Source organism: Clytia hemisphaerica, unplaced genomic scaffold (assembly GCF_902728285.1).
Source record: "Clytia hemisphaerica strain Z4C2 unplaced genomic scaffold, Clytia hemisphaerica genome assembly, whole genome shotgun sequence".
NCBI lineage: Eukaryota > Metazoa > Cnidaria > Hydrozoa > Leptothecata > Clytiidae > Clytia > Clytia hemisphaerica.
The window spans coordinates 248,477-263,552 of record NW_027103573.1 but is presented as its reverse complement, the minus strand read 5'-3'; the positions used below and the strand labels follow the sequence as shown (position 1 = coordinate 263,552).

At 36.3% G+C, this 15,076-nt stretch overlaps 2 protein-coding genes across 2 annotated transcripts in view; one reads left to right on the top strand and one right to left on the bottom strand.

The window, feature by feature from the left end:
- Positions 1 to 14,680, top strand: part of LOC136801136 (serine racemase-like) — a 29,953-nt gene extending 15,273 nt beyond the window's left edge. Inside the window, exons 2-5 of the mRNA XM_067057757.1 lie at positions 11,373 to 11,600; positions 12,415 to 12,540; positions 13,230 to 13,401; positions 14,086 to 14,680. Coding sequence (XP_066913858.1) covers positions 11,373 to 11,600; positions 12,415 to 12,540; positions 13,230 to 13,401; positions 14,086 to 14,372 — 813 coding nt within the window. The 3' untranslated portion in view covers positions 14,373 to 14,680. The remainder of the gene's footprint in view (positions 1 to 11,372; positions 11,601 to 12,414; positions 12,541 to 13,229; positions 13,402 to 14,085) is intronic.
- Positions 5,802 to 10,778, bottom strand: LOC136801137 (uncharacterized). The gene is made up of 6 exons (XM_067057758.1): positions 10,603 to 10,778; positions 9,493 to 9,953; positions 8,031 to 8,171; positions 7,249 to 7,332; positions 6,759 to 6,839; positions 5,802 to 6,509 (listed from the first exon to the last, which is right to left on the bottom strand). The coding sequence occupies exons 1-6, from the start codon at positions 10,630 to 10,632 to the stop codon at positions 6,419 to 6,421; spliced, it is 888 nt and encodes a 295-aa protein (XP_066913859.1). The 5' UTR covers positions 10,633 to 10,778; the 3' UTR covers positions 5,802 to 6,418.
- Positions 14,681 to 15,076: the final 396 nt, after the last annotated feature.

Sequence of the window (15,076 nt, the reverse complement as noted above, 5' to 3'; positions counted from 1 at the left end):
TTTTTTCTGATTTTTGGCACAAAGATGCAAAATGATAATGGCCAAAATGTGTCGGAGCCTGATTTCCAAAAAAAAAAAATCATTTTCGGCCGAAAATGCCGGAAATATGCCAGAAATCGCCGTTTTTGCTGATTTTTATTGGACTTTTTCCTTGCATTTCTCTGTTTTTCGCAAAAAAATATTATTGATAACAATCTCCACCATGAAGCATGATTCAATTGTCAATAAAACTAATTTCAGCATCCGGAACTTCCTATTTCTTTTTTCCCTACTCCCCTTTCCTGTCCCCCAATCAACAATCAATGATGAATTTATTGCGGTATGCATTTTCGCTAAACGTTATATCTTCTGACTGATTGTTTTCATTTTTCTCCTTATTTCTATCTCACTTTCATCATCAGGTAGGTCCAATCAGCATCCAGCTTGTTTTTATATGGGATGAGATTTTATTTCCAACGAAATTCTTGATATGCGTAAGTCAAGATGACGCCATATTTTTTTAACGAAAGCACCCAAAAAAGCCGGTTTTTTACCTCCATGTTTCAATTTTTAGTAACAGAGAGGGATCAAATCCCGGATTTTTTCGGGTGTTTCCGCTAGAAAAATGACTTACGCATATCAAGAATTAATCAGATTAACTTTCCGAACTTTTATTGTTCCCTTCCCCCTGTTTTGCTGGGGGGATTCTTTTTGGAAAAAATTTACCAAAGAGGGAAAAAGGATTCTCTAAAATTGGTGAAGTCTTTTTCTTGGGGGGGGGGGGGCAGGTTTAAATCTTTATAGATAGTGTAAAAAAGGGGGTAAGAAATCAAAATTTTGTTGGACAAAGAATTATTCATTTTCAGGGGGGGGGCTGAAAAACCTGGCAATAAAATTTTTCTGGGGGCTGACTCAGGAGGACACTATGACTTTAAGTTCCTACGTTTAATTGATGATGTCTTATGTAATTTCTCTCATTAATTCCCTTCGCTGTGGTCTCATCTATGACAGTCAATGGGAATTTCCAAATAACGAAAACTGATGATTTGAATGAATAACTGATAGTCACTGAGGTTGTTCTTTTTACTATTCACAGTACCATGAAATATTCATATCCGTTCGATGGTTCAAAAAGTACCTACACTTCTATCTTCGCTACAATCCGTAGTTTTTTTAAGTCTCTTAAGAAAACCTTCGTCTGTTGATACGGAAAGTCGAAGTTCAAAGAAATCCATTCTTAAGTAGTGTGTGAAGTCCCCGGGGGTACTACCCTTACCGACCGTCGGAGGTGTGCCGCTGAGGTTTAAAAAATGGACACGACGTGGGACTCGTTTTTTTTTTGCAAAAATTTTTTTTTGACACTGAATGGGACTAAAATTCCCAAATGCTCTCAAAATTTTCCATTTTCCCCCAAAGTCCCTCAAAAAGGTACCGTACGAGGGACTGGCCTTTGGTGTTTTGCGACCCTACCTGGGACTTGAAGAGTTGAAGAGTTAAAAAAGCTACCCCGACCAGCGACATATCCCCATACCCCTTTTTGACCAAGTACCAAGACGATTTTTTGCAAAACATACTATCGGTTTGCAAACCCATGTGTCATAAGACTATGACCAAAATTGGTACGAACGGTGTATCTATACGGGAACTAAAATAATACACTTTTGACCATATTTTGTTTTTTATATTTTGCCTGGTAAAGAAAATTATTTATAAATTACTGGTTAATACTAATTTCACAATCTTTTTAAATTAAAATTCATCAATACTTATCTTTTAACGGAAGTAAATAGTGCTTTTGGGAAATCTCTTGCACACCGCTTACCTTATCGGGGAAAACTTCGTCTGGGAAAATTTTAGCTTACATTTCAACTTGAAATTTCAACTTTATTCGAAAGATATATCATCAACAAATACGGTATTCAAATTATTTTATATAAACCAGGAACTTTCTAAGGTAAGGGAATAAGCACTTCAGTTACACTTCATTGTATTATGTTTTGAATCAACCATTCATCATCTTTACGTATAAATGACGTAATTCTTTCGTTCGAACGACATAAATTGTTGCGTTGATTCCTGTATTTGTAAAAACCAGGAAAGTGAGATACTCAGACCATCCAAAGTCGGGGCTCTCTATATTATACATTATAGTGTACATCGAATGAGCAAATGATAATACCAGCAAAGGCGTATTACATATTATGTAAGAAACTGTAATATATAATAGTGTTTTGACCGCGTTCTTTTTGTTCCTTCGACTTTTGGATGACACGTTAAAAACAGTTTTAGGGGTGATACTTTCTTCTGCCGTGGCAATCTTGTTTGTATCGGTTGGATTTGAAGATTCCGTTCCTATTGCTGATTGATTTCTCGACCTTATATCTTCTAGATTATTTTCTTTCATTCCAAGAATTGTAGAATTTTGTTGCGTTTCTCTCTGCGCATAATTTACTTTAACTGCGTTCAGCTTTCGCGTTAATTCTTTATCCTGTATATCCTTTGTCAGTATCTCCTTTGTTGAAACTCTTGTCTCTCCTATCATTATGGTCTGTATTTTATACGTCAATAATCGATAAGAAAGTGAATTGACAATCACCAGAGATGACATTGTGACCAAGAATACAGGTAGCCAGAAAATCAAAACAAAATATGTTTTCACAAAGTCAGACACATTATACAGATTACTTAACGTCATATTAACAAGACCAACGATGAAGGCAACTCCAATAGCACCATAAACAGTACCATTTGAAACCTTCTTAAATGGATATCTGATAGATACAAACCTCAATACGGATATGATTAAAACAACACAAAAACTAATAACAAGGAACACATCAGATAACGTTGTTAATCTCCAAATCAATAGAAGTACATTTGGGTCAACATAATTACTCCAAAAGAATAATGCTGCTAGTAGAATCGCCATTACGTCTCCGATAGACATTAGTATGAATAATTTCTTAGCGACTGGTATTTTAACAAAACTCCCTTTCTTTGTTTTGATCAGTCCATAAATGAGAAGAGAGTTGGATACGAGGACAAAAATGAGAACTGCTAGTTGTACCACTATCGAAACTATCCATGTCGGATCGTTGTTGGATGTAGGTGGACTTAGGGTTGTGTTTGTTCGATTTCCAGTGATGGTGTCATCTTGCAGGTGCCCAGGAAACATAATTAGGTGTTACTGTTTAAAATTACCTTTATACCCTCGCAGTGTCATCTGTCCCAAAATTCATATTTTTATCACCAGCTGACGTATTGTTGACTCCACCACATCGATCTGGTTTATGTAAATGGAGAATATTTAACCTCAAATTAAACCATGTATAAAATACGCCCGGATACGCTTATCCTTATCCTTATTGAACTGTTATTAACAACCATAGGACATTGTTGCGCTTTTCATTTTCTGACATGTAAATTACTTTTAGAGTTAAACTGTGAAAAAAAACACGATAAAAACGGCTTCAAATGTTAATTATAACAGTGAATCTTCTATAACTGAACCATCTGCCGTGTTTCCCCTTTTTCCAAGCAGATCATCAATAGGTTCAAAGGACATAAGAGGTCGGGGTTCGGTTACTGTGATTCACTTGACAAGTGACTTACCTTCGCTCAGGTAAACAAAAACTCGAGAAGCCTGTCGGTGATTGTACTAGGTATCGATTCCACAATACACCGTGGATGAGGTGAAAGTGTGCTGGCCTTTTCCCCATTGAAGTCCAGCGAAGGGGGCAGAACCGACGAATTTTCACTAAAATAGCTTTAAAACGCTTAAAAAGCTCTATTTAAGCGATTTTAAGGCTTTTTTTAAGCAAAAAAACGTAAAAACGCGACCTTATAAGCGAGTGAGCTACTTCCAAAGGCTCTAATTAGCATGTTTTCATGCTGCTGAAGCGATTTAGAGGGTTTAGAACCGGCTGGGAACAGTAGTTTTGCCAGAAAACCGGTTTTTAGGCCTACAGAGCCGCCTGGGCTTACGCTGTAAGCTTACAGCGCTTTACTGGAGCCTTAGTTAAGCTTATTCTGAGCTCCATACAGGGCTGAGCTGGTTCCCAATGGTCCTAAACCTCGTGGGACACTCCCTTGCAATGGATTAGACCCATTGAAGTCCAGCGAAGGGGGCAGAACCGACGAATTTTCACTAAAATAGCTTTAAAACGCTTAAAAAGCTCTATTTAAGCGATTTTAAGGCTTTTTTAAGCAAAAAAACGTAAAAACGCGACCTTATAAGCGAGTGAGCTACTTCCAAAGGCTCTAATTAGCATGTTTTCATGCTGCTGAAGCGATTTAGAGGGTTTAGAACCGGCTGGGAACAGTAGTTTTGCCAGAAAACCGGTTTTTAGGCCTACAGAGCCGCCCGGGCTTACGCTGTAAGCTTACAGCGCTTTACTGGAGCCTTAGTTAAGCTTATTCTGAGCTCCATACAGGGCTGAGCTGGTTCCCAATGGTCCTAAACCTCGTGGGACACTCCCTTGCAATGGATTAGACCCATTGAAGTCCAGCGAAGGGGGCAGAACCGACGAATTTTCACTAAAATAGCTTTAAAACGCTTAAAAAGCTCTATTTAAGCGATTTTAAGGCTTTTTTTAAGCAAAAAACGTAAAAACGCGACCTTATAAGCGAGTTATTCCTTTTTTGCAACAATTTCAAATCATTTAGTACACCATACATTACTATATACAAGATGAGAGCTGTCATTCAAAGGGTTACCAATGCTAGTGTATCAGGTAAATATCTTCTTTTCCTCTCTGAACTCAAAGATCGATAAGATAAGTGAACTAATCACCACTCACTGGCCATAAGTTTAAAAATAAACCCATTTAATTTTTCATCCCACTCAACCAGTCAATGTCGATTATCTATTGGCTGGGTTATTTCTCAACCAACCAATGATTTACGCCGAATTGACGCACATTATCCGAAAAACTGTGTGTCAGTGTCTCGCAAGCTTGCAGGCAGTATAAAAAACATTGTACTCTAACGTATTTTTTTGTATTATACACGTTTCTTATAAGAACTAACTATATAGAAACATAGTTAAGAACATTTTAAGGCTTTGCAGTGCAGACGCTAAAACACCCGATTTCTTAGAAAGTTGCACAAAAAAAGGTGAAAGTAAAAACATTCTTAGGCTTGAAACTCAAAGATCAAGAATATTCGAAATTTTGAATTTTATATGAAAAAAACGTGCACCAACCAGGAATATGGAAATTAAAAGAAAACATCGATTTATGGGGCCTAAAACTCGTGATCGCGCCCTTTAAAAGGAAAATGTTGAAAAATTGAAGAAAAACACCCCAGAGATTTACCCAAGGACCAAGTGTACGAAATTCAGCCTTTGTGCTCTCTAGACTGTCCCAAAGTTTGAGCGGATAGACATACTGACAGACTGATAGACAGACATTCTCAGATTCTAGCTCAACTGAAGTTGAGAACAATTTTATTGTGCAATTTAGTAATTATTCGTCTTTTGTAAAAAGAATATGGGATACACCACATATATCTTACAATAATGAAACACTAGATTGAGCTTCTACAACCCCGTCGAAGAAAAAACTTCCCAGCCTTCGCAGCGTCTATACACGTTCTTACCATTATTATAGATGAACGTTTAAAAAATTTTGAGTTCCAAGCCTAAAATCACTTTTTTATCATTACTCAAACGGCGGCCAAAATATTAAGATCAAGTTAAGAATATTTTCAAGGCTTTGCCTCTGAGAACACTTCTTAGAAAATTGCACAAAAATATTCACTAAATGGTGAAAAGAAATAAAAGAAAAAGCATTGATGTTTATGTTATAATATTTTTTTCACGATTCAGATCAAGAGCTCAAACTTTGAAAAACAAAATCCTAAAGTTCAAATTATTTAGCTTGTAAAAAAACTTTTGAATTTAAACTTTAAACCAATGTTCTGTTAGACCGAGGACATCTTTATAATTTCTGAGCGAATGTCTTTCGACCAAAAGTTTGAGATATTCTAATTTTTAAAGTCTTGTTGGTTTTACGTTGAGGGCGTTTCCGTGTTTTGGATTCAAATCTTGATGACTTTCCAAATCGTAATACCTCAAACTCATAGCAAAATTTCATTGATTCAGAAGATATAAAGCTGACTTGGTCTGACTGAAAAAGAAGAATCAAAATTGACTTCTGCAGGGTTTTCGGAAAATAAAAGAAGGCTATCAGTTGAGGGCTTATAGCGATGAAATGACTATAATACTCACAACCTTCCTTTCTTTCATTCAAACCCCACATACGACAAGAGCATGATTTTGTCGATAAAAACATTTGACTTTGAACTTTTCGAAATTTTGTTCTCCAAAGCTTGAACTCTTAAACCTAAACTTTCATTTTTTAATTCACGATTTCATGAAATTTTTTACAATTTTTTTTGTGTTTTCTTACAATTTTTTTGTGTGGTTGGGGTGAACGGTTTACGCCATAATTTGACCAGCAAATTTTAGCGCAGATTCTAAAAACTCTTCGTACCAGGCTTTTGGTGTGGGTTGGGTATAAATTACGTCACTAAGATTAAAAGAGCAAAAATTAATCATTACAAAACAAAAAAAACTGAGCTAAAACGCTTGGGAATCTATGAATGATCAGATAAATATGGGAAAAATGAGAGTTAGTTGGGCATACTTAAATAACATTCGACCAGGGTTTGCATTTTTCCTGGATATTTTCGAAGACGAAGAGATATTTGATTTGTTAAGCGCTAAGGGGGATATACACGTAAATAGTTCAAATACAATGTAATGGAAGAGTGTTTACCTTAGATAACTCAAAATATCGTTTAAAACTTCATTAGCATACTCCATCATTGAAGTTTCTCTTGGTGGTGGTGATTGAAATCTAAAACGTATAAAGATAAAAACTCTATAAACAACATGCTATCAGAAGTTACAGGCTTACCCAATGAACTTCAGAGTTTTCGAAACATTCCTCCATAATAGTTGATGCGTGATGAAATTTAGAAAAAAAATTTAAAGGCTAGAAATACTCATTAAATTTCACACACATTGTATTTGTTAATTCTTTCTATACCGTGAAAATTGGTAAAATCGTTTATTTTTATTACGGAGAAATCAAACTATCAACCTTGGTAAACAAAATAGGTCAGTTTTACGTTGGAAAACTCTTTTCAAAGTTTTTCTTATCAGAGTTTTGGATTTTTTAATTAGGTTTTCAACTAGAATAACAGCAGTCGAAAGAAATTATGAATGAAATTTGCCTGGCGGTATGGAAAAAGTTTACAACTTACCCAAAGTACTGGAGCAATATCTCCATGTAGCCATTTACGGTGTCCCATGTTGTTATCACGTCCACTTCATCAGGGTTATGGTTTCTAAAATGGTACGGTATAGTACTTAAACGTAGTACTCAAATCGAGAAGGCTAATTTTTGAGTATATGAAACATTGACAGCAAGATTTTTTCTAGCTAGAGTCTCTGTATCTACAAAAAATAAACCTTTTCGGGGTAGTCTAGTATAACTGACGGCTAACATTAAGATCTCTCTCTTTTGAGTCTATACAAGCTAACACTATCCCGTAACAATTGTCGTGTTAGCATATAACATCTACCTTAAGTGGATAAAATTTGGCGGGGATTAAATTTGGCGAATTAGGAAATTTTAGCAAATTAAATCCCCGCCAAATTTAACAAAAACAGTTTTTTTTTGAGTAACTTTCACCCATTTCAGTGTGACAAAATTTCCAATTCGCCAAATTAAATCTCCGCCAAATTTTACGAAATTGATCTATCGCCAAATTAAATCCCCGCCAAAAATCGTATTTTGGCCGATTGCCAAATTAAATCCACGCCAAAATTTATCCACTTAAGGTACCTTATCGGCAGAAAATTCGTCGGCAAAAAGGGACGAAAAAATCGCTTGGTGACGAAATTTTTTACCAACGAATATGTATGACCGGCGAAATTTTTGACCGACGAATTTTCTACCGATAAGGTATATTACTGTATAACACGTATTCTAGAAGACTCAAGTCTACTTCGGGGCAAATTAATAAAAGCTAAACCTTCTTACCCTTGACATCTAAACATAATGAGTTCCACGGCTATTAAAATCGAGAAGGATGAGACCAGCATCAATATAAATAAAGCGGCGGGTGTAAAATTGGGGCGGTTTTGTTGGTGTTCCGCCTTTGGCTGCTCAGCAGCTTCAATACTGTAAAATAAAGGTGAATTATTGTTACACAGTGAAGTTTTTATGACTCGAACTTAACTCGCCCTGCGTTTGTCAAGATTCGACAAAATATAACTGTTTCGTCTGTTTCCTAGCTGCCATAGCATGGAGGTAGAGTATGTGGCTATTGAGTCTAGGTAATGTTCTAGTTGGTGAGTTGGGGAGTTGCTAGTTTCGATTTGGGGAGTTCGTAAAACTTTAGGGCGACCGAAAATTTTCTAATTTAAACTAATGTAGCCCAAAAGTACAAATTTTAAATTAGCCAGTACCAAACATATTATTGACTTTAAGATCATGAAAATGGCAAGGTGCTGGCTAGCAAAGCCAAAATACTTAGTACTGTTATGTCATTGTCATAATGCCGACAACATGACACGTTCTTGTAAAAATATTGACAAAATCTTTAAATGCAACGATTGTCAAACAAATTCCCCAAAAAATATTGATCATACTGCAAGTGATGCTTATTGTATAAAAGGATATAAGTTGACAGTCATCTTAGCCTCAAAAAATTCTTAGAGCTAGCTTATAGAGCTAGAAAAATAATGACACTTTCTTTTGTCATTTTATCATTGGAATTGACACTTTTTAATAAAATTTTTGATCACATTATAAAATACAATGGTTCTAAAGTCACTTTAATCAAGAATCTATATATTAATACGCTAAAGCGTGTGTGTTTACAACGTTTTGTAAAAAGTTTTTGAAAACCCAACAAAGCTCTACAAAGCTTCCTCTTCATGGCGTTGAACCAGCATCATTTTCCACCTTTTGCGGATTTCCTACCATACTCAATGTGATGCAGGAAATATAAATGGATATGAATTGACAGTAGAAAATAGCTTTCCATGCTCTCAGCGCACGTGTTTAAGGCGAATAAGCATATTACAGGTGGTATATGTATTGTATGTATTATATGTGTTATATATTACTCTCATATTACATTTACTTTCAAAATCGTACTTTTGATATATTTTATTCTTTTTCGGTAGCCGGTAATTTTTTAACTCCCCAACTCGAAACTAGCAACTCCCCAACTCGAAACTAGCAACTCCCTAACTCGCGACTAGAATAGTTTCCAAACTCGTGGCTATTGTGCGTTAAAGTTTTGGGTTAGAACCTTAGCCGCATCATACAAGAAATTCCAAAATTTTTCTTGATGCATCACTTTTGATTCTCAGCAACTAAGGAGGTGGGTCAAGGGCAAGTTGAGAAATCCAGGGTAGGCAGCTAAGGGAAAAGGAGCCTTCAGGTTATCCTCGACTGTAGTCACAAACTTGCTTACTTACAAATTTGAACGTACCTTTGAATTGTGACATCATTGTTAACATCCTCATCTATCATAACATGGATATTATTGTCAAGGTTTTGGTATAATGCATCTTCATCTGATGTTTGGTCAGTGGTATCAATGATAATGCTTTTTGTTGTGATGACAGCGCCAGCGTCATTGTTGACATTATCGTCCAATTGTTTTGACGTATGAGGTGTCTCAAAGACAGGTTTGATTGTAGAAATAACTGGTTTTAATGTTTTTTGATTTTTTTGCACTAACAAGCTATCTCTCGATAATAAATCGATATTGATGTTGTTGCCGCTGTCAGATTGAGGGTCAAAGTTAGCTATCATACCGTTACCTTCTACTGGTAATTCAATGACGGAATCCATTATATTCTCGATGACTTGGCTTTCAACCGCAGCAGGTGTCTCAATGGGTACTTCTCCGTCCAAAGCCTTTTCGCTGGCGATGGTTGTGGTAACATGCTGAAAAATCAGTAAAAAACGATGTTATGAGCTATAAACAAGTTCATTTACTTTGTATGGTTCTGTTCCAATAAACTAGACGACCGATTAATAATTCGGTTTAATTGGGAGATTACATTTTTCTGAATCCTTAAAAGCGTGGCGGACCGTCCTCAAAAATACATAAAGTAGTAATGCCTACCGAATTCCCCTCCCATGGCATTGATTAACCCGGAAGAAGCCTCATACACTTGCCAAGTAAATGACTCCCGGGGGGTGGGGTACTAGGGCAAGATGGGTTACGGGGATGCTCTGCTGGTCAGGGTACCTTTCTTAAACTCCACGAGTCCCAGGTAGGGTCGCAAAAACACCAAAATAGAAAAATCAGTCCCTCGTAGGGTGCCTATTTTTGGAAAATTTTGGGAAAAAATAGAAAATTTGAGAAAATTTTGGAATTTTAGTTCCATTCAGGGTCACTTTTTTCGCAAATTTCGAGTCCCACGTAGGGTCCAATTTTCGAACCTCAGCGGAGCACCCCCGTCGGTCGACAAGGGTAGTACTCCCCCGCCCCCCGGAAATGACTGCTAGTGGGAATCGAACCTCAGTCGCCTGTACTACCACTGAGCCTAAATTAGACTTGTTACCAGTTATATAAAATGTTCCGTCTTACCTTAATCATATTAAACAATGAAAACGCCATTATTGTTTCGTTTTTAAGATTCGTTTGGTGAGTTGTAGATGGTTTGGTTGGATTTATAACGATGAGGAGTGGTGAGTTTGATGGTATATCGTTAGATGTCAGTTGAGATGATGTGTTTTGAGACTTAATGAATATGTTTTGTTTTGTTCTGAAGTAGCTGATACAAAAGACGTTAATTTAATTTTTGACGTCAAACACCACGATTTATCACTTTTGACGTCAAAATTCTATAAAGAATTCCAAAAATAAATCTATTTCAGAAATTTTTTAGCGCAAATAAGGTTTTGTTTTCTCCATGGTTACTCAAACTACCATATGGTTGTCATTAGTAACTGTGTTTCTATGCTATTTTAATGCATGATTTTCACTTTTTTCTTGAATCAAAACGTTACGTTGTGTCCTGTCATAAATTCTGCCAGTTGCTTGCCTGACAATTTTAAATTCTACTTTCACGTAATTGTTTTCAAAATTGGAGAAATTTTTCTGAATAGACCTTTTGTACTAGGACAAAAGGTAGGTAGGTATGGCTACCATGTTGACTCCAAAAATTAGTGGCGAAAACATTACGTAATGATTCCAAAAGCATTACACAATCTTAACGTCGCTCTATTTTTGTCTTTATCAGTTGTTAAGATTCTGTAATATTTTCGGAGTCATTACATGTTGTTTTCACCGCTAAGTTTTGGTGACCGACAAAATTTGCATGCAGCACCAAAACTTATGAACCCATTGTCTTTCAGATACGAGGAGCGCTCAATTCAGTGTCACGAATCATTGAAGAACGTGGTAATACCGATTTCCATACACTCACCCATTCCAGTGGAAATGCTGGCCAGGCTATTGCCCTAGCCTCTAGCATGAAGGGCGTTCAGGCTAAAGTAGTCATGCCTTTGAACGCTCCTGTCAGTAAGAAGAACGCAACTGAGGGTTATGGTGCTGAAATTTTCCGGTGTGAAAATTCAAGTGAGGTGAGTCATTTTATAAGACAGTTCTACGGTAAATTTTCTCTTTTACACGCCTTTTTTTATAAAAATGGTGTTTTTTCATTTCATCATGGATATTCTTAACTTTTTGGCGAAAATCATCCAAAAATATTCTTACGGTATTCTTAGGTTAAGATCGAAATTGGCAATCTACAGGTTAAAATGCATTAAAAATGACGTTCTTAGGTTCAGTTGCTAAATTCCATGATAGTGATATTCTTACCATATTCTTAATTTTTTGGCCATTTTCATCATGGGCATTCTTGTAAAGTGTATTCTTATATGAAAAAGCGTGTATTCGAATCTTTCTGTAATTCGAACTAAAATGTTGCCCGCCGCCTCGGCTGGAAAGTAGTTTAAGTTCTGCTATGTAATTCGAATCTTTTTCTGATTTGATTAAATTTTTTAGGCCCTTGAAGATCGAATTAAAGAGAGTCAACTGTGTTTAAAAACATACATTGTAGTCGGGGGGGGGGGGGCAGTTTTTCTTTACAACCCTATCCTATTAAAGAAAACTAGAGACAAGAACCTTGATTTACCCCATTCTAGTTTTTCTGATTAGCAGATCTACAAACTGCCGGTTGTATCTGTAAGAAGCGCGAATCCGTTAGTGGATGGCAACGTAGCCTACAATCTAGTAAACATTAATTAGCTAAAGTTATAGTTTCGAAAAGGTCTTTTTCATATTTTTTCAAATTCCAGCGTCATATTTCGTCGACCCAAGAAGCTCCGTAAAAAAAACGTTTAATTCATGTGAAAATCAAAATATTGGAAGAAATTAATTTTGTTCTCTCGACAGGCTCGTTCCAAGATGACTCAAGAAATAGCAGACAAAAATCCCGATAAAGCGGAATACATCCCGTCAGCTGATCACCCATTTATGATGGAGGGACAAGGGACTATTACTCTTGAAATGCTCGAACAGGTACAAGAAAAAAGGAATAAAAAAGACGAAATTACATGATTTTCTCAGGAGCAAAATATATAACAACATAAGGCTTTGATTGCTAAATTATTAAGAACAAGTTGAGAGAATTTTAAGGCTTTGCGGACTCTAAAAGACTCTTTTTAACTTACGAAAATGGCACAAAAATACTCCCAAGATGGTGAAAATGTTATAATGTTAAGAACATTATAAATAAGACTCAAAGAATTAAGAAGATCCGAAGGCTTCAAAAATTTCGGACGTTCTTATACAAAAAAATGTTGTCTTTCGGTGCCCTGAAAGAATAATCGGCTACTGGGAGCTCTGACATCTACCGAAATTGTACTACTTTGATGCTTGGGTTGAACAGTTGCAAACTCGGGCCTAAGTTCGATGCGGTGTTAAGTTGACTTAAAATTTCTAAGAACATCCAAAATTTTTGAAGCCTTCGCGTTCGGGTGTTCTTAACTTTTTGAGTTTTAAGCCTGAAAATGTTCTCAGTATAATCTTATTCTCGCCATTTTGTCATCAGTTTTGTGAGTCAAGTGTTTAAGAGTCGATGAAGCCTTCGGATGTTCTTTTTAACTTCTTAACTTGTTCCTAACATTTTAGCCATCGAAGCCTTATGTTCGTATTGTATACAGTATGTAGTTTATTGCTATAAATGAACGTCTATATTCTTTTTACAGCAACCTGACTTAGATGCACTCGTCATTGCGTGTAGTGTGGGCGGTATGATTGCGGGCATGGCAAAGGCGTGTAAATTGGTCAAACCCAATGTCAAAGTATTCGCCGTGGAACCTGACAGAGCAGACGATTTGGCGCAGTCGTTTAAAACAGGCAAACAAGTAAAGCTAAGTGGTACGTGTGTATGTTTTTCATGTCCCTAGATAGTCTGGCAATGGAAGAGACAAACTGTACCTTATACAAACTGATATTATCCCGTAATTGTATTATCATATATCACTCGTATCACACCTTATGTACACGGGTTATACCTTATCGGCCAAAACTTAGTCAACCCTAAGTGACTAACTTTTGGTTTGGTGACTAAAATTAGGGCCGACTAAAGATTTTGGCCAAATTAAAAGAGTAAATAATTGAGCTTTCCTTATTTTCCTGTATTTTAAGCTTCCTCCTATTTTCCATCTGCTTGTAAATTTAGAAATTGCCCAAATTTTTAGTGGGTCTTAATTATTAGTCGGCCCCTAGTGACTAAATTTTGACGAGGTGACTAAAATTAGGGTCGACTAATAATTAAGGCCGACTAAAATTAAGGCCGGCTAAGTTTTGGCTGATAAGGTAGTCGACTCCAGTCTCCCTAATTCCTAGAATAAACGGGAGCTGGAATACATTTACATGCGGCTATTCAAATATTGAAAATTATTCAAAACTAATAAGGTCGGGAACGTCTCTTAGTGGACGGGTAATGTCTCTTAGTGGACGGGTAACAATAAAATAACGGTCAGTTTTGTGGTGATTTGAGAACATTTCATTTAAGTCATTTGAAACATAATGTAATGAAAGATTTTAAATCTCTTTCAGCTTATCCAGATACCATTGCTGACGGTCTTCGAATGAGCGTCGGTGATCAAACCTGGCCCGTCATTCGAGAAACGGTAGAACCGGACGTCCTTTTAGTCACGGAAGAAGAAATCAAGAAATCGATGTATTTGATTTTCGAGCGAATGAAATTAGTAGTTGAACCATCAGCAGCCGTGGTACTAGCAGCTGTCCTTACTGATCAATTCCGTAGCTTGAGTAAAGGATTGAATAATATTGGTTTGGTACTATGTGGAGGAAACCCGGATTTGAAAAGTCTTCCTTGGTGAAAATTCAAATTCAAAGATGAATCTCATTAGCAAGCCATAAAATGTTCAAAAGGTCCAGAAAGGAACCTTTGTTTGTTATCGTTTTAAGATGAAAAGATTAAGTCTCTCAAAATTTTATAAACACAATTAAGAATATGGTGGAATTGGTGTTTTTTTCCTGATTGGAAATACCCTCTTAGAGGGTGTGGCGAAATTATGTACAATGAACACATGTTTTTGGTAACAATTTTATTTATATCCATATTTTTTTAAACTAATTTTTCTCATATTTTTAATACAATTACAGTTTTTTAAAGCTAATCATGGAATCGAGACTTGATTTGAATTGAGTTCTAGACATTTTATTGTTCTTTAAACTGTAATAGAGTCTAACTGGCTTCAGAACTTTAAAGCTCAATTACACCCCTGTCTCTGTGCCCCAGTGGGTGTTGATTACCCAGTGGGGTGAGAATAAAAAAAGCTGAAATTCACTGGGGTGAAAAATATTCTTTCAAATAATTTTATCGTGTTTCAACATGATCTAAGTAGAGGTATTTCTTTCAGTATCTCCACAAGTGAGAAAGCCTCTCGAAAATTTTTCAGGCTATTACCTAGACCTTTAAAGAAAGAAAGGTACAAGTACAACTGTGGTTTGCGCTAATAGAGAAATTTTTGATTTTCAACCCCTCTCTCGTTTGGCATTTTCTACGTTTTAAAATGACCAT

Coding starts and splice junctions, on each gene's coding strand:
- LOC136801137 (XM_067057758.1), bottom strand. CDS start 10,632: ATGGCGTTTTCATTGTTTAATATGATTAAG. Junction 9,954..10,602: donor CATTGTTTAATATGATTAAG/GTAAGACGGAAC, acceptor CTGATTTTTCAG/CATGTTACCACAACCATCGC. Junction 6,840..7,248: donor ATATTGCTCCAGTACTTTGG/GTAAGTTGTAAA, acceptor TATACGTTTTAG/ATTTCAATCACCACCACCAA.